The sequence below is a fragment of the Vidua macroura genome, chromosome 6, assembly GCF_024509145.1.
Source record: "Vidua macroura isolate BioBank_ID:100142 chromosome 6, ASM2450914v1, whole genome shotgun sequence".
Lineage (NCBI taxonomy): Eukaryota > Metazoa > Chordata > Aves > Passeriformes > Viduidae > Vidua > Vidua macroura.
In genome coordinates this window covers 10,707,245-10,725,060 of record NC_071576.1, presented here as the reverse complement: position 1 = coordinate 10,725,060, position 17,816 = coordinate 10,707,245, and the positions used below count along the sequence as shown (strand labels likewise).

At 46.6% G+C, this 17,816-nt stretch overlaps 1 protein-coding gene across 2 annotated transcripts in view; it reads left to right on the top strand.

Moving 5' to 3' along the window:
- Nucleotides 1-7,202: 7,202 nt before the first annotated feature.
- Nucleotides 7,203-17,816, top strand: part of RCOR1 (REST corepressor 1) — an 82,814-nt gene continuing 72,200 nt past the window's right edge. The window contains exons 1-3 of one of the 2 annotated variants that reach the window (XM_053980778.1): nucleotides 7,203-7,757; nucleotides 8,063-8,242; nucleotides 8,341-8,400. In XM_053980778.1, coding sequence (XP_053836753.1) covers nucleotides 7,709-7,757; nucleotides 8,063-8,242; nucleotides 8,341-8,400 — 289 coding nt within the window. In that variant the 5' untranslated portion in view covers nucleotides 7,203-7,708. Of the gene's footprint in view, nucleotides 7,758-8,027; nucleotides 8,243-8,340; nucleotides 8,401-17,816 lie in introns of those variants that run through there. The other variant, XM_053980779.1, reaches the window with a different exon arrangement.

The window sequence follows — 17,816 nt, the reverse complement described above, 5'->3', positions numbered from 1 at the left end:
CCTTCTAAGTCATTATAGACTGTATGGAAATAATAATTTTCAAAATCACTATTGATACCATAGGCACAGAAACAGCAGGAGACAGATGCCTTTACTTGATGTTAATCCAGAGCCTTCTTTCAGAGCCACTGAACAGGTTGGGATCAGTTTAAAACTTTGGTTTACACCAACACAACTGAGAAAAGGAAGACCACAGAATAAAGATTTGGTCTAATATCTGAGTTTGGTGCAAGGTTTCTGGTGTCATCAGAGGAATCCCAGAGGGGCAGTGGCTGTAAAAGGGTACCAATGAAAGACCATCCATCTCCTGTGCTCAGTGCTGCTGGGCAGGGAAAATGAATCTGTATTTGGTGTGTTCCATTTTAATAAGGGGAAAGCTTGGGGCAGATAGGAATGCCACTTTTTTTTTTTTTTAATTGTGATTTTAAGAGGTATTAGATCATGGATTTTTAGAAAATAGTTTCTTTTGGTTCAATATTAGTGCCTCACTTGACACCAAACAGAGGTTCAATTGATTTTTTTCTTTTCTGGGTTTTCATGTGTTGAGGGTTTTCTTTAGACAAATACCAGTAAGGAACTAACCTGTATTTCTCTCTCCTCCTTCTGAGATCACTAGCATTTGAGATTTCCAGATTATATTTAGGCTGAATGAAGAGAAAGTGTACAGTCAAAAGCTGGTACTAGAGTCCTGTTGAGCTGTGCTGCCTTAGGGATGTGTTCACAGAAGCTGGGCCTGAGCCTTCTACTGGTTTTACAACAAAGGGAATTTCCAGAGATTTCAGCAGAGCGATCCCCACATACAGAAGGATGCAAATAAGATGATTTTCTTCACTCTCACATGTATGTATGGACATACCAACCTGTATATTTTTACTCTGTTACAACAGTTTGCTTGGACCTAAGACTATGAGTTTTGAAGGGAGTTTCAGATTAATTTTAATAGTTCCCATTCCCATGGGAATGCCAGTGCTCAGAGGCCCTGTAGGATAGCCCTGGCTGCATTTCCCTAAGATCCCCTATGTCATGGGAAGAGATTGGCCGAGTGGTGGAGTAAAGGGGGCTGTGTTGGCAGAAAGTCAATGCAGGGATTTTTTTGGTATGATTTCAGGAGCAAGCAGCTGTCTCTCAGCTGGACTTCTCTTCCCCATTGCTGGGATTACCAGGATAGCAGCAAGACAGCAAGACACATGGAGGACTCCCAGGGAGGCAGGAGACCACCTGGCCGAGGGACTTTGCTGTGCTCAGAGCCCCGGGCACCAGCGCATCTCCCCCATGGGAGGGTGCAGGGAGGGGCTGCCTGACACGTTGCAAAGGTGGGACACCTCTCTCTGGGCAGTCTTTTCTGCTCCCACCTTGGACTGCAGGGACATGGGCCACTGGAAAGCTGCCACCACTGGGGGGCCGTCATAGAGGAGTTTTCCTGCTGGATCCAGGCGATGTTTCTCATAGTTTGTTATCCTTGACATAGCAGAGTCCTTCAAAGGTAGTGCCACAGTAGTGCACAAGCTCCTGGGGAGAACTTCTTCCCTCACTCAATTAAAAAAAAAAAAAAAAAAAAAAAAAAAAAAAGGTTGATTTAAACACTGAAATTCAAGGGAGTCCCTTTACTGTATTCTTTGCAAAGCTCTTGCAATGGGTATCTGCTGTTAAACTTCAATCCTTGTCCCACTAGGTCTTGTAACAAAGAGCTCTCCAAAGGGATTGTGTGCATTTCTTGTTCAAAATCTCCTGTGAGAAGAATTATGTTATTTGACTCCCAGACACCTTAAAAATGATGGCAGCTGTCCCCTGCAATTCCATCTCCCTTCACAGACTAGCACTCCTCACTGGCTGCCCCAGAGACAAGTGAAATGGAAGTCTATAAAAAGAGAGTGGTATATTCCCAGGTTAAGTGCTGTGTTCACTGCAATCATCCTTACGATTAAGTGGCTCCCTAAAAGGAAATTTTTTTCCCCCATATGTTTTTTTAAGGAGTGATGAATCTCCTCACACAGTGTGTTTCTCATAAGATATGGAGATTAACTTAAACACAGAACTGAGTGAAGCAAACCCATCAGCTATCTGAGGCTTTTTACTCTGATTTTGCTGCATGCCTCTTCCTCATCTTCAGGGAGGGGAAGGTGCTTGTCCCTCCTCACTTAAGGTCTGTTTTTTAGGAGAAGGCACCAGCTATGGAGGGGTTAATACCACCAGAGCCTGTCTCACCTCCCCTCACTGCTGTCATTTCCTATTTTCTCCTCCTGAGCTCTTCCCCAGGGCTGGCCAGAGGTGCAGGATGGGGGACAGAGAGGGGCTGCCCGCTCTGGGCGCTGCCTGCCAAGGGTGCCCAGCCCTGGGGCACTGCTGGCTGGGCAGCAGGGGAGCTGAGGGGCAACAGGGCTCCTCAACAGCTTCAAGTTTAATTCTGAGAGGAGCTCCCAGGAGGAAAGGGAGGAAATGGAGTCCTGTGAAGGCAACATAGGGTGGCAGGGAAAGCTGTATACACCTGCCAAAAAGGAGCCAAAACTCTGCAAAGGGGGTGGTCACAGTAGCATATACAGATGGATGACTCTTGTTCCCATCATCTTCACAAGCTGTGAAATATCTCCTAGCACAAATACTGAAACAAACCCACTGGGGGCTGTGTCCACGCTTTGTTGGGGACAGACAGGGTGTTCTCTGCAGCTCTGCCCACAAGATTGTCGTGTGCTCTCGCCCCACTGCTCTCCCTGGCATTGCCAGCCTCTGCCTCTGTAGGATTTCAGTCTCATCCTCTCCTTCCTCCCAGGTCATCTCTTAGTGCCTCCCCTCTGGGTCAGCCTGGAGCCCTGCTCCAGGCCAAGAGAGTGTTTCTGTGGCTGCAGTGGCTCCCCTGGTCCTGCCATGCTCACCCTGCAGCTGCCAGCAGCCCTTTTCCTGCCTCCCACTGCAGATCCAGCCCCAGCTCTGCACCCTCTCACTCCCACCACAGCTCCCCTCCTCGATTTTTTCCGCTGGCCTCCCACTCACTACAGGATATGAGCCATTCTCTCCAATGGGAAATAAAAGTTTGGATTAAAATTTACTATATAATTCTTTCTCTAAAAGCAACTTTTAGGTTGAAAGGCTCCAAGGACAAATTTCCAAAGGCCCGCAAGAGATTTAGGGACAGATTTTAAAAGTCTTCTAGTCACATTAAAATGAAATTAGATTCCCCTTGGTTTTGTTTCTCCAGCAAAAGGAGGTGCTTTTGAAACTTACACATCATGCCTGTTTATGTTTTTTATGCACATAAATGCTTCCACAGATTTGGGGGTTGAACACCCAAGTCCCCTTGAAACCTAAGAGAACCTAGCATCATCTCATGTGCATTCCTTCCAAATTCCAGCCAAAATTGTTGTCGAACTTGGAGCACAAAGTTGTAAAGTAAGAGATAATAAACCCGATTTCCTCTCTGCATTAACAGGCAGCTTAGCAGCAGGGGAAAGAAAACAATCCATAGTGTTGACTGTATAAACATCTTGTTCAAAGGGTAACATTTTCCTGATTAATACCCTTTCAGTATTAAAAACAATCAGTCTAGAGCGTGATTAATTGTCCTTTTACTACTGGTAACCAGCTATATGTATATACATACATACATATATACTTGTGTAAACACACAGGAACATTCTCACTGGGGTAAGCATTTTTAGTGCATCTGTTTTCAAGGAAAATACATTATGAAGGAGGTGAGAGAGCTGCTTCCTACAACTCCAGCTAATGGAAAGGGTTTTAATTCTCGTAACCCTTTGTTGCAAGAACTAGCAGCCCCGAGGATGCACTATGAGCATTGGTGTCCTGGGAAAAGGCTTGGAACAGTCACCTGGGCAGGAGGGAGGCCAAAAAAGAAGCAGAAGACACTCTTCTTTTCATCCAGGGAATAAAAGTTGCTCAGTTGTTGGGCATCCTGGCTGCATTTCTACTTAATCTGTATTTTACTTGTGGGACTCATAGGGTTAATGACAATAAGAAAAGTTTTCATTTAAAAATTGGCAAGGAGAGGTGCTTTTCCCTTAACAAAGAGAAACAAATTTCAAGAAATTTTTTAAAATGACAGTCCTGGCTGGTCCAACCTGTTAGGCCACAGTATATGCACAACAGTGACACTGTCTTCATAAGGAAGAGACTTTTTTTCCCACTCTTTTTGCTCTAATATCTAAACAGGTGAGCAGGTTAACCACTACATTACAGTATTGTCCAGAAGTTGCAGCCAAACTCAGGTGCTAGGAAGATACCATCCCTGCTTTACTTGGAGTTATGCTTTACATAACTGAGTCTGCTGCAGATCATACATGAAATTCCTCTTGAGGAGCTTGAGCAGGGCATACAGGTGTGTGCAGTCACGTGTGGGATCGTGGCCTGATGTGTCTAAATGAAGTTCTGATCCAGGTAAATAAGACCCTGTACCTACCAGAGGCTCTCTTAGTGCTCAAAGGGTTTCCTCCCCATCTGTCCCATTTTGCAGAATTTAAAAATAATGAAGTGTTAACACCGGTTTCCTCCAGAGCAAGTGCTGTGAGCCGGAGGATAATTTGTTGCTCTTTTGGCATTAGAGGCTGCATAAAGTGTATTCACTGTTGCTGCTGAAAAAATAAAACACAGTTCTGTATTTTGTGTACAGTGTCTGTGTACACACTCGCCTACACTCTGCAAAGAATTTTCTTTATGGTCAGAAAACAATTTTTCAAAGTTTCCTTCAAGAACAAGACCAAAATCTGTTGTGCTCTTTTGGGACACTCCCAAAAATTCAGGCTTTTAGCTTAAGCATAAAGAAACCTAACACCACTGTTCAGAAAGCAAAAACAAACAGGAAGAATTTTCTCAAAGGTTAGAAACAAAAAGCTCCATCAGCATCGGAGATGTTATATTCAGGGCCCACGAATTTCTGCAGAAAGGCTGGAAAATGAAGAGCAGCCCTGCTGTGGATGAAGAGGGTCTTGTTGGCCTGGGACAACAGCTGTGACAGGTGCAAACAGGCTGTGACAGGCTGAGACTTCCTGCTCTGGGGACACACACACACATGCACAGGGCACACACGCGCAGCCCTTGGCGGCCAAGGGAGAAGGCACGGACCCGCTGCTGCTCCTGGGCACCCGCTCATCGTCTGCTGGGGTCAAGGGCAGCCTGGCAGGAGGGGCAGAGCATGCCCGGCTCACCCGGGGCATGGCTCAGGCAGGGCATCCCTCGTGGCGCTGCCAAGAACTGGGGGCCAGGGAATGTGCTGCTTCCCCAGCCCTCTCTGACAGGATGGAGCTGCTCAGCCCCGCTCCGGGGAGGGGCTGCGGGGCAGCGCTCGGGACAGGCACACCGTGGTGAAATGTCTCAACAGTTCGAGTGAGGGAAATTGTGTTATGAATCATTTAGATGATTGACTTAAGATTTTAATCCTGGGGCCTACGTGGGTAATGGCCATGAAGAGAGGAGCAGGGAGGGAGGAAGAGGAAGTGAAGGAAGACCAAAATTAGGCCCAGATTTGCAAAACTGTGTACACGTGTGTGTCTTAGCCTAAGCTGTACACACGTTTCCAAATGTCATCTGTGGTCTCAGGTTCAAGTTCAGGTTGGTTTCAGCCTAAGTCTTGGGTGAGCCTTTTTTTTTTTTTTCCTTTTCGGTACTGGGACCGTCAAAGCTCATTTTAAAATGAAAGATCAGGTGTTCCCTTCCTGCCCTTGCATTTCTGGAGTAGAAATCCTCGAATACAGAGGAGAAGGATAATGAACACTCAGCCATGTTTGCATTCCTGTCTATCATGAAAATGTGTTCTCTGCTACAGAACTAATGCATTTTGCAACGGGAAATATTTGTGGCTGTCAGTGTTGGGGTTTAAGAGCATCACTAATTACTCCCCTAATTTAGAACTGGTATTTTCAAAGAATGTGGAATCAAGAGCCACCACCATAAACTATAGTTTTTTGAGCTAGAAAAAGTTCTTTTTATATATGTACTTATTTTTATGTAGTGAAAATAAGCTTATTCTTTCAGTGGTAAATAACTGGGGTGAATAAATACAGGTACATGAATGTGTAAACAAAGGAACCTGACTGCATATCAGTATGTACACACAACACACATACCGAGTGAAGATGGGAAAGGAGATACTGTAAAGACCACGGTGTGCTGAAGCAAATTACCACACACCTCAACAAGGTATTTCTTTTCTTAATTTTAATGGAGAAAAATAGTGCATGAATATTAAAGACCCGTTCCAAACTACTCCCTGTAAGTGAAATAATTTTGATAATTTTAGGTACAAGATAGAGAAAGAAGGGTAAGGCCAGGGCTGGAGCCGATGGCTCTCCCCCGGCAGCTCTTTCCCCCTCCCCCTGTGCAAATTCTCTTGGATTAAAATGGCAGAGGGAGACGGGGAGTGGCTGGGGACAGTTTGGCTGATACGAGATAACCGCTGCTAGTCAAATGGCACTTTTAATTGCTCGGGCCAATAAAAAAAAAAAAAAAAAAAAAAAAAAAAAAAAAAACAAACACAAAAAACCAAAAAAACCAAAAAAACCAACTTGCTACAGAAGTTAATTTGAATGAAAATAGCAGACACACCCTACAAGCTGCTTTCCATGACCGTGCATTGTGCTGCCTCAGCCTGATGTACAGTTCGAGTCGCAAATAACAGCGTGCGGTCTGGATACACTTTGGTTGCCTATTTTAGCTACGGCGAGGCTGGACGCCCCCTTTTCCCCCCCAGCAGTTCTCCCCCACGCCGTGCGGGTTTTCCCGACAGGAGCCTCGTGTGCCGAGGGAAGGAACCGCGACGCCGCCGCCGCTTTTGTTCCCCACCTCGCCCCGCTGCTGGGTCACGCCGGGGAAGGCACGGAGCGTGGGACGCGGCCGCCCCGCCGGGCGGGCTCCGTGCCGGCTCCGCCCCCGGGGCCGCGTGGGGAGCCGGGCGCGCCGCCGGGAATGCGGGGCGCGGGCTCCACTGCCCGGCCGGGCCCCGAGCGCCGACCCCGGCTCGGCACAAGAGGCCGAGGGGCAGCCACGGAGTTACTTGGGCGGACCTGGGGCGGCGCCCGGGGCGAGGGCGACGGCGGCTCCTTGGGCACCGTGCGGTTCCCCCGGCGGGCGGCTCTGCCCCGGGGGCAGCTGGCAGCGCCCTGCTGACGGGGCAGCACCGCGGACCCGTCCGTGCGGTGCCGCTGCCCGGCCGGCTGCTGCCGCTCCCCCGCTCTCTCCGACCTCGGCGCTGTCCCGCACTCTCGGCGCCGTTTCGGTCGGGCCGCCCCCCTGCTCTCCTCAGGCCACTCCTGGCCGCCGGGACCCCCATCCCCTCGTGGGACTCTCGCCGCTGCTGCCGGCAGGAGCCGTCCCGGACAGAGCAAGCACAGACCCCCAACCCCGCCGGGCTCAGCTCCCCTCGGGCTACTGAGCTTTGTATGGAATCTCATTCAAACTACGCCGTAACCTTCCGCCACGGGGGAGGCGGGTGGGGGGGCAAAGTAGTCCCTCGCCACGCTCCTCCCGGGTCCGAGTTCCCGGCGGGGCGGCGGAACCGGGGCCGAGCCGGGGGAGCGGCCGGGGAGGGGCTCCCCGGCGGGGGGTGCGGCCCCGCCTCCCGCCCGCTCCGCTCGCAGCAGAGGAGCGCGGAGCAGGGGGATCGCTGGGCGGAGAGATCGCGGAGAGATCGCGGAGCCCGCACACACACGGCCCGCGGTCCGCCTCCACCGCGCCCAGCGAACGGAAGCGCCGGGCCGCCGCGATGGACAGGCGGCGCCGGCCAATGGGCGGGCGGGATGGCCTCCCAAAATGTAGGTTTGGCCAATGGGAAGGGGCAGGAGCGGAGGGGGGCGGGGCTGGCCGCGGGCAGCAGCGCAGGTTGAGCGGAGTCCCAGCGCAGGGCTGGGATGAGCCTCAAAGTTCGGGGCGATCGCGGTGGGGGATGTAGCAGCGCCGCCACCGCCGCGCACCGGCCCGGCCCGCCCCGGCTCCCGCCCGCCCTTGGCGCCTCCCACAGCCCCCCCCCCCCGCAGTTTTTAAACTCTGATCTTCTCTTCCCCCCCCCCCCCCCCCCTTCTTCTCCACACCCCCCTCCCCTTCCTCCCCTAAATGCCAGCCATGATCGAGAAGGGCCCGGAGGTCTCGGGGAAACGGCGGGGCAGGAACCAGAACGCCGGCGGGGCGAATAATAACAACAACGGCGGCAGCAAAAGTTTATCCGCCGCCCCCAACGGCAACAGCAGCGTGAACTCCTGGGAGGAGGGGAGCTCGGGGTCGTCCAGCGATGAGGAGCACGGTGAGGAGCGGGTGCGGGGTGCGTTTTTTTTGGGGGGGGTTGGTTATAGGGGCCGCTCGGGCCCACGCGGGTAACGCTTCTCCCTCTGCCTCCCTCAGCTGGCGGCGGAATGAGGGTCGGGCCGCAGTACCAGGCGGTGGTCCCTGATTTCGACCCCGGTAAGTCTTTATTATGTTTTAAGGGGGGCAGCTCCTCCCCCTCATCCAGTGCTTTGGACCCTCCGCCCCCCGATGAGTGGGGTACGACCCCCCCCTCCCCCCCGCCCCGGGTTCCACTCATCGGGTCCAAAAATAATCTCCCCTTAATTCCACTCTCAAACACCCAGAGCAAGAACAAGGAGCCCCCCCCTTCCTCCCCCCTTCCCCAGCGCACACGGTTGATAAAAGAAGTCTCGATGCTTTCCAGAGGGCGCTTTGCAGGCAGGGAGGAACAGGGAAGCTGGCAGGGCTGGAGGAGGCAGGAGATGGCAGTTGGGTGGGTTTTTTTTCTTCTTCTTCTTTCTTTTTTTCTTTCTTTTTCCTTTTTTTCCCTTTTGTTCGGGTTTTTTTGCTTGTTTTTCGTTCTTTTTTTGTTTGTTCCATCCTATCATGAACTCGTGTGTCTGTGGTTTCAGTGATAGGGGTGGAACTAGAAGACATCAAGTTATAATTATAATTTTTTTCGAAGGTATTTAGAAGTAACTTAGGTCTATATTTTAATTTTTTTCTCTTCCTAAGAAGCTGTTTGCCTCTGTTCTCCAAAAAAAAAATGTTTTATGTTCCTGCTATTCTGCTTCGGTTCTTTGTAAGCTAATTTAAAGTGGTATGGAAGCAAATTTTGAGCAAACAAAGGAATTGGGGCTGTGCTGAAAGGCAGGTGCTGGAAGCACGGTGGTACTGATGTATCTCCGTGTATAGAAAGACAGGCTGTTGACCTCTTTAGTTCGAAATATAAGCTTTTTTTTTTTTTTTTTTTTTTTGTAATTGTTCCTTTGTAAGTGGAGGTTGTAGCTAGTGAAAACCCTCTTCTGTCTGGAGATCCTAGCGTTTGGAGTTGTCCCTTTGCCCAGCCCAAACTTAATAGAATCCTCCGCACCTCTCACACTAAAACAAAAAGAATGCTGTGGAAAGCCACAGTGTCTCCTTATCGAATAATCCTGAGAGTTGCTGTTGTGTGGACTCGGGGAAAAAGATTTATCGTGGGTCATCCGCAGACTGTGCACTAATGTTGGATGCCTTTTTTATTATTAAATATATATGTCCGTTCCTAACTGTTAAGCTCTCAGGGTGGGGGGAGGGCAAAGAGGATTTTTTTTCTTAAGTTCAGTATTACTTGTATTCATTTACAGAATAATTTTCCCCCACTCCTTCCCCCCTTCGTTTTCTTGACAAAATAAGATACAAGGGAGGTCCATTTTTTGGTTGACCAGGAGGAAAAAGGGGGCGGACAGCGAGGAGGAGGAAGGGGGAGCTGTTAGCTAGGCAGCAGTTGACACTGCTTTTCAATCTGTAGGTCAAACGCAGCATTTCTGTAGCACACAACGTGCATCACACTGACTTATCAGCCACGTATCACAACAATACTTGGGCTTTAGAGTCACCCTGGTGAATTACGCTCTTTTGAGCAATTCGTTTATTGAACATAATAGGTAGGGGGGAAAAATATTGTGAGCTGCTTCCTCACTGTTGTGTACTCAGATGTACATTGTTCTGGTTTAAACTTACAGACATACAGTGACCTATACAAAGGTTATTGCTTTCTGTGCTGTGTGGAGTGGAAGGGAGGGGGAAGTGTGTGATCTGAAGAAACAATTTTTTTGGAGTAATCTGTACCCTAACATGAGATCAGCAGGTGATTGTGTTTGAGTTCACAGTGTAATACAGCAAGCCCATTGTAGATTCACCCAAAGTAAATGATCAGTCTTCTGATGACCTGAATGGACATCAGATCCTCCTTTACTGGCCTCTGGGTGGTTTTTTAATGTTTCTGACAAGTAAACCTTTTAGTCATGAAGTTTGGAGTGAACTTTCATCTGCTTGTGTATGGGAGAATTTGTTTCCTGTGTTGTGGAATTACCCAGGAATCATTTTGCTATGCCACGTTGTTCCCTGATTTTTGTCATCTCTTCTTGGTCCTAAAGGCTAAAAGCTACATTAAGTTCATTTGTTCATTCATGTCTCTTTTGTTTCCCTCTTTAAGAAAGAAAACCCTAAATAAGGCTAACGTGCTGCACTTAGACCTTTTGACTAAAACTGTTAAGTTGTCCTGTCTTGCTGGTAATGTCAGAAGTAAATCTTATGAAATAGTGCTATCAGAGTGTACAGATGCTGTGTCTTTCTCACTAAAAGTTCTAGTGATTGGTTGACCAAAAAATCCTAAAGCTTGGAAGTTGTTTGTTATTGAGTTGTGGAGGCTTTCACCTTCAGGTTAGCTGGCTGGGAAAATGCGGAGTGCTCGCGGTGCTCTGGCTGTGTCTGAGGGGAAAATAACACACACCAGGCCTTGTGTGTGTTTCTTTTTTTTAAAGTTAATGTTCAGTTATACCTTTGGCTGAGGTATATCTGTAACTGCTTATTTTTACATCAGCATTTTATGTAGGAGTTCCTCTGTCCCCATGCAGTGGGTCAGAGAAAGCATTTCATTTTGTTTCACTTCTCAGGCACATGGGAGCTGCTGCAAAGAGCAGTGAAATTAGGGAAGCTTTGAAAGATCTGAAATCCTTTTCTGTGCAGCTGCAGGAGAAAAGAGAGCTAGAACAAGGCATTGGTGGGATGTTAATCTGGGTATCATGAGTTAAATAGTTAGAGAAGAGCAAAAAGCTATTGCATGGAATGGTCTGTAAATGAAGAATGTTCTCAGTGGTTGCCTAAGTTTAGGAAGTGAAGGGACTTCATCATCTTCTTGTCAAGGGGAAGGATAGACAGTTCGTGTCTTTCCCTTGCTTTACCAGAGTATGAGGAAAAGGGTTAAGGGTTGTGCTACTGCTTTGTTTTTCCTTCATCCTTAAAGTAAATGACAGTTCCACAAACCAGAAAATGACAAGTTCACATTCTGAATTAAAATACCTTGGTGTAAGTTTATAATATTGCTTGTGGCTAAAGCTTGCTGTGGTGGTGGCCAAGGAAGGCCTGATGTGATTCTTTGACTGTAAAAATGCTTGTGGCTGGAATCCTCTGTAGGAGGTGGTTCTTATAGCTCCTTTAGTAAGTCTCTTTGCAGTGGCTAGGCCTATTCCATGAGCTGGCAGGGCCTGTAGGTTCTTTGCTGAAGTTAATGTTGCCATGCTTTTTGCCTATCCCAATCTCCCCATGTTTTGGGAAAGTATGTTCTCACTACATTGATCTGCTTCTTTTATTATCTCAAAAACTTACAGCTTCATTGTTGTTGTTACAGTACTTACACCTTTATTGTTGTTTGTATAATAAGAGTAGCTGTACAGTAAGGGTAAAGCTTTGGCAGAGGCAATGTGTGTATTAAACAAGCCAATTCAGCTTGGGAAAAGAATAGGTGAAACTTCTTGGGCTGAAAATCCCATGCCAGAGCTTGCTAGACTCAGTAAAACTTGCACTTCACCTATGCTTCACTGTTCAGCCTTGAGTTCACAGAGATGATGTGAAAAATTGCACAATTGCTATTGCGTCTGCTATTTCTTCTCTTATTAGAGCTCAGAATCAATTATTTGCCAGCCCAAAATTCTGTGTGTTAAACAAAGGCTGATATTAGTAGGTCAGCATTTCTTGGGAGTTCTGAAACAGACACGGAAGATTTTGAAGAGGCAAACTATTATGATTCTTTTAATCCATACAAATGAAACCCACATGTCCTGTTAATGGAAAAACTCAGTGGAAGGAAACATTGCATATCCTAAAGCTAAATAAAAATCTTTTGTATGGGGAGCACTGATATTGTACTTGACTGTTTTATTTGTTGCTTATTAATTTATGCTATTGGAGCACTGAAAATAGGAGGAAGAAAACATTAGTGAGCACTTTAACACAGCCAGTGAATTTCACTAATGATTAAAGCTTCCATAATTTTGAGGAGTGTTAAATAATTTCCTGAAGAGAACAGTTACTCCCAAATTTTGACTTGTATTGAAGGCAGATGGACTTTTTTTTTGTCCTTTGTAGCATTACAACTTTAGATTTCCTTATATGTTGCAATGGCAGTAAAAATACAAGCCACATCTTGTATCTTTGGACATTGGTTATGTTGGTCATCTTTGGAAAGCAGCTTCTGGGGCTCTTTCCAGTAGAAATAGATGAGGAAAGGCAGGCTTGACTCAACAGCGAGTGTCTTGTGGAAAATGCAAGTTTGGGATGTATGTCAGCTGTGAGATTTCCGTCCCTTGCTTGCAGTGTTGCTGTCTTCCCAGTTTTTTGTTTTTGTTCTGTAACAGTAAAAATAGTAGAAGGAAATCCACCTGTAGTGCTTTCACCGCTCGGTTCAGAAAAGCCTACTGGAAGGTGCTCAGTGCCAGAATGTCACTAATCCTTGAGGAGGTTGTTCTCTGGTCCACGCTGTTCGCTGCACTCTGTGTGCTCCTGCACAAACAGTTGGTATTCTCAGGCCTTCTTTCGTGACCAGGACTCTGTTGTTTCAGCATTGCCAAGAAATGAAGGGGAAAAAAAGAAACCGGCAACTCTTTTCACTATAGTGAGAAACCTTGTCAGTGTAGTTGTGTCTAAGAAGAATTAAAAAACCAACCAAGATAGTCACTGCCGTCTCTTATCTGGAGTGCCTGATCGCTGGGTGGAAGTGGTGGCATGGCCATGTCCTAGGGGAGGAAGCTAATACATGCATCCAACTCTGGCTGTTAAAATGTGCCTCCTCCCTGCTTATTTAGGTTCAAAGATTGAAGTATAATATTGGGACAGCCCCTGGGTGTCTGATTCCCCTAGAACTGTTGTATTTCTCTTGTGGTTGTAAAGGCCATGATTTATTAGGTTGTATCATCAGGTGCTACATGGGGTTCTGGGCAGAGGCACCTATTGACCTACACTGTCAGGACTGTAACCTTTTAACAAGAGGTTATTATAAGCCCCTTATGACTTACATTTGACAAATCCAACTCCCAGCCTACTTTCTCTGGTCCTTTCTTTGCAGCTGGTCCTGTGCTTTGCAGTCTTAATAGTTGGCAAGTAGTGTGAGTACCCAGTGGGTGTGGAGAAAATGGTGTTTTGCTGAATGGACTCATCAGAAAAGGGATGAGAAAAAAAGAGTGCTTTTTATGTGAGAGCTTTTTTGGGAGTTCCATCTAAGCAAGTGGAAAATTCAAAACCAAACTCCTGAAACTGGAAATACTGGTATGCTGGAGAGCTATCTCATCTCTTCAAATGACTGTGCCTTAAACTCAACAGGCAGGAACTCGGCGCAACAGTCCCTTTGGAAAAGAAGGAAGAGTTAAGAGGGTGTTTGATCTAATCAGAAATACCAAACCACAATGTACTAATGCCCAGGATATTTGGGCTGACAGAGGCTGCCTGGTGTCTTGGTAAACCACACACGCTTTGGGTCTTTCACTGTTGTTTGAGGAGGTGTACACCATGCCCAACAAGAGTGTCTTTTCAGAATTAGGTGGTGGAAAATTTAGGTACTGGAAAACTTAAACTCTGGTGGGAGAAGAGGAGCTTTTCCCCCTAGTTGTAGTCTGCTCAGTGCCATACTTCCTTTTGGGCTATATTTGTCTTACCCTCCTTCTCAGAGGTCACAGCCTCTGTGAATGTGCTGTAGTGCAGAGCAGATGAAAAGGTCCTCGACCTCGAGCTCCACCAGAAACTGTTGCCAAACCCTTGGGTTTTTGTTTCAAGCACTGCAGGAATTTAGGTACAGTTAAAGGGTCAGGCTGGTCTCCAGCAGCCCTGGGGAAGGGGGAAGGTGACTCCTTCCATCTCCTTACTGAGCTGGCAACTCTGCTGGTGTGTGGGTGAGTCTGTCATCTTTTTTTGTCAGTGGTACATACTGTTGGTCCAATCTCCAGGGCAGGAAAGGCTGCAGCCCTGCTACTACAGGGTGAAGCTGACTTGTAGATGCTGACACTTTAGCTTATCCTCTGTCTTTAAAATCCACCCTGGGGAAAAAGGTGAGTAGTTCTCAAGTTGGAAACTTTGTTATCCATACCTCTGACACCTCGGGAGGAGTACAGCTGTTGATTTGGTGCCATATCTTTTTCACCTGTGGGCTGCTTGCCTGAGGGGAGACTGTTTTTGAGCCTAGATTGCCCAATCGTCAGCTTTCACCCAGCCTGTTCACTTGTCCTGTGAAGGGGTGCAGAAGCTCTAGAGGTGAGCACAGCTCCCACTCAAACATATTTCAAGGCATGGCTTTGGAGCTTTCTCATTATTCAAATAGCACCAAGAACATCCTTCTCAAACCTTAATGCTGTTGTAAACAAACAAATCTCTGTGTAGCCAAAGCCTGTGGCTTCCTTCCCTGCCTGGCACATGCCGTGTTTGTATGTGGAGGTAATAGCTGTCTCATGTACTGACAAATGTATTAATGGCTGGACTGGAATTAATACTAGGTAGAGTGATTGCTTTGTTCTTCATAGTTGGTTCCTGCTGCTTAATGAGGTGCTCTTAAAACTCTTGTTTTCAGTCCTAGTTAGGTCTGTGACTTGGCCAAGTGAAGGCTTAGAGCTCCCTGTGATTAGTCATTATAATTAGCTCGGAAATCTTTGCCTCTGTGATCAAGGCACACTGTATAATGCGGCTTAGAGTGGGCTCTAGCCCTGTCACATAGCTGCAGAGGAGTATGGATGACAGTGCTCTGCTGGACATATGCATGTATTTAACTGTGTTGTAACTTTAATGTGCAATTCCTAAGATGTGCCAGGAAGGTAAATCTGAAATAACTGTCTCCTCAGAAACTTGTGGTTAGTGCTGGTACCCGCTTCCTCGGACAGGGCAATTTCTGGTTGTGGCCAAGCCTTGCCTTACCTGTACCAAGTGTAAGGTAAGATTGAGACGTGGTGACTAGCAGCTGAGTATGGAGAGCAAATTAAAAACGAGAACTTTGGGCTAGGTAGAGTATGCCCCTTTCCTAGGAAGTCTGTACCTCTTTCTGCACTGGGTGACCTTGTCTTTTGAGCCTTAGGCTTGGTGGTATAACAAGATGAGTAATCCCACATTAGGTGTTTAAACTTGAAAAAGCAGTTTGAAATTCAGTTCTTGAAAACACAAAGTTGATTTGTAAACTAAACTGGTTTTTCAAAAGTATTTTTTAAGGAATGCTTGATTAGGTGTCTGTTTCTTTAAAATTTTCAATTCTTTAATGTCATTCCATATGAAAATTTTGATGACTTTGTGCTTTCTGAAAGTGCAAGAAGATGTGTTCAGCCTTAGTGAGGGCAGTGAAAGTTTCTCTAGCATCCTGGAAAATGGGGATGCTTTTGTGCTCCTCACATTGTTTTGAAACGCAACTGATTGTGATGAGCACTGGCTTTAAGTATTGTAGGTGTCAAAGTCAGTAAATTTTCTGTACTTCTCATGTAAGGTTTCGAGATTAAACCAGGGAGTTAAACCTACCTTTCCAAGGATCTTCAAAAATTCAGCTTTATGCAGCAGCTTGCTCTTTTAACTTCATAAAGGAAGTATTGGTAAATGTTGCCTGTCTGGGGGCAGGAGGCTGCAGTAGTGTGATAAAATTGCAAAAATCCTCTCTCATGAAGCAATTCTAGTCTATTCTCTCCCCTTCAGCCCTGTCCCTCTATCATGCAGGTATGTTTAGGGGACATCAGTAGGGTCTTATAGGTACTCTGTACTAGACTAGGTGTGTCTCTGGAAAAATATCCCTGCCCTTTTAGGGGCAGGAGTTTAAGGTGGTGAGTTTTTTGTCTCTCCTCCCCTAACTCTGTGCTCTTCACCTGGATGGATTTCACAAATACTAACCTGAGAGATCTTGCTTTTGCAGTGCAGTTGTCTAATTAGGGGAGTCTAGCCACGTGACTGTCTATTGCAGCTTTTCAGTTCTGCTCTCTGCAGGTATCTGGGATAACCTGCCATGATAGCTTGTGCATACACTTTTAGATGACTGGATGTTTTATCAGGTTGGTTTATCAGGTTTTAATTCATCGAGAGACTTTGATTGGAAAGTTTGGTATTGAGAATAATTACTAGTGTACATGACCTTGATTTGGTGTCCTTCTAGACTTTGTAACCCTAGTGTGAAAGCACAATATAACAAATGTGTAATCGTAGTTGTGGCTTCTGGGTTCAGAAATCCCTAAGGAATATGGATAAACAAGGCTTGCGTATGGGGGTACAGTGCCTGTTGGTCCCTGGAGAGGGTACAGAGAGATTCTAGTTCTACACAGGGCTTGGGGATGGATAAAGACTAAGAAAAACCTCCCTTGAGTAGGAAATCACCTTCTGTCTGGAAGAACTGAGTTGACAGAACTGGGGAGATTTGGTCTATGTAACAGCATTGTTTTTGTAGCAGTTCTTTACATGCAGCTTGCATTGAAATGCAAGGAGTTTTCTTCTCTTTCCTCTGATTTCCCACCTTCTTTGGGTGTCTAAACTCATGTTCTGTTCTCATCAGGAACACTGGTTTGAGTTTTGGCCCTGTGTAAATGGTGACGGGGGTATTTTTCTCCTCTGAACCCTGTATTGAGAGCTCACTACCCTATGCAGCAGGTGCTGTTGGCTGGAGTTGTGCACAGTTCTGCATTTAGGTTGCTAACAGCTGTGTGAGATGCTAAAAGTGTCACATCTGTAACCCAAGCCTTTTTATTCTAAAGAATGTAAAATGTTCAGTGATTACCAGTGTGTGCATCTATTCCTTAGGAGGGAGCTGGTGTAGGTGCTTCTGGGAGGAGTAAAGGACTGAAGGCAGGCAGCCATACCAGGTGTAGTATTTGTACTTTCTCGGTATTGTTTTCTGTCTGGGAATCTTAAAGGTGTCCCTCCTGGGACCCTTGTGCTGATTTGTGCAGCTGCTACCACACTGTTCATGACAGTAGCCATGGGAACACAAGTAGGATGATACAAGTTTAAAACTCTAACTTGTTGCTAGGCAGACCCAGCTCCGTATGTGGATTAAGTAGTTTTAACAACAACAAAAAAACCCACTCCAGATATTCTGCCACGTCTGTGGGGGAAGACAACTGGGCTCAACCCTAACTCTGGGTCTTTCTTTAGGCTGGCAGAATGAAACCAGCCCCAGAAGAGTCCCCTGACACCAGCCAACTTCGGGGGAAGCCCCTCTTTTACATCTGAATCATGAGTAGGTGGTGGCTGGGGGGGGCGGCAGTTTCAGCAGGTAGGTTTTGTCACAACCTTTTGTAAAAAACCAAGTGCTGTGAAGTAAAGCCATGTGCCTCCCAATGCAAAACCTTTGTGCCACTCAGTCTAAAAGTTTTAGCCTGCATTAAAATAGGTACTGCTACAAGTGACATACACTCTAAACAAAGGTCATGGGCTTAAAATATCACAAGATCACTTTTAAACTCTGGCTGTAAAAATTACAACTAAGGCAAGATAAATGCCTTCAAAAATTGCACTGCTTTTGCATACTGTTAGCATAGGTGCTCTATGTGGTGCATGAGCTGGTGTAGACCTTTTAAGTTGTTGGTAAGTTGTTCTGTCCCAGACCT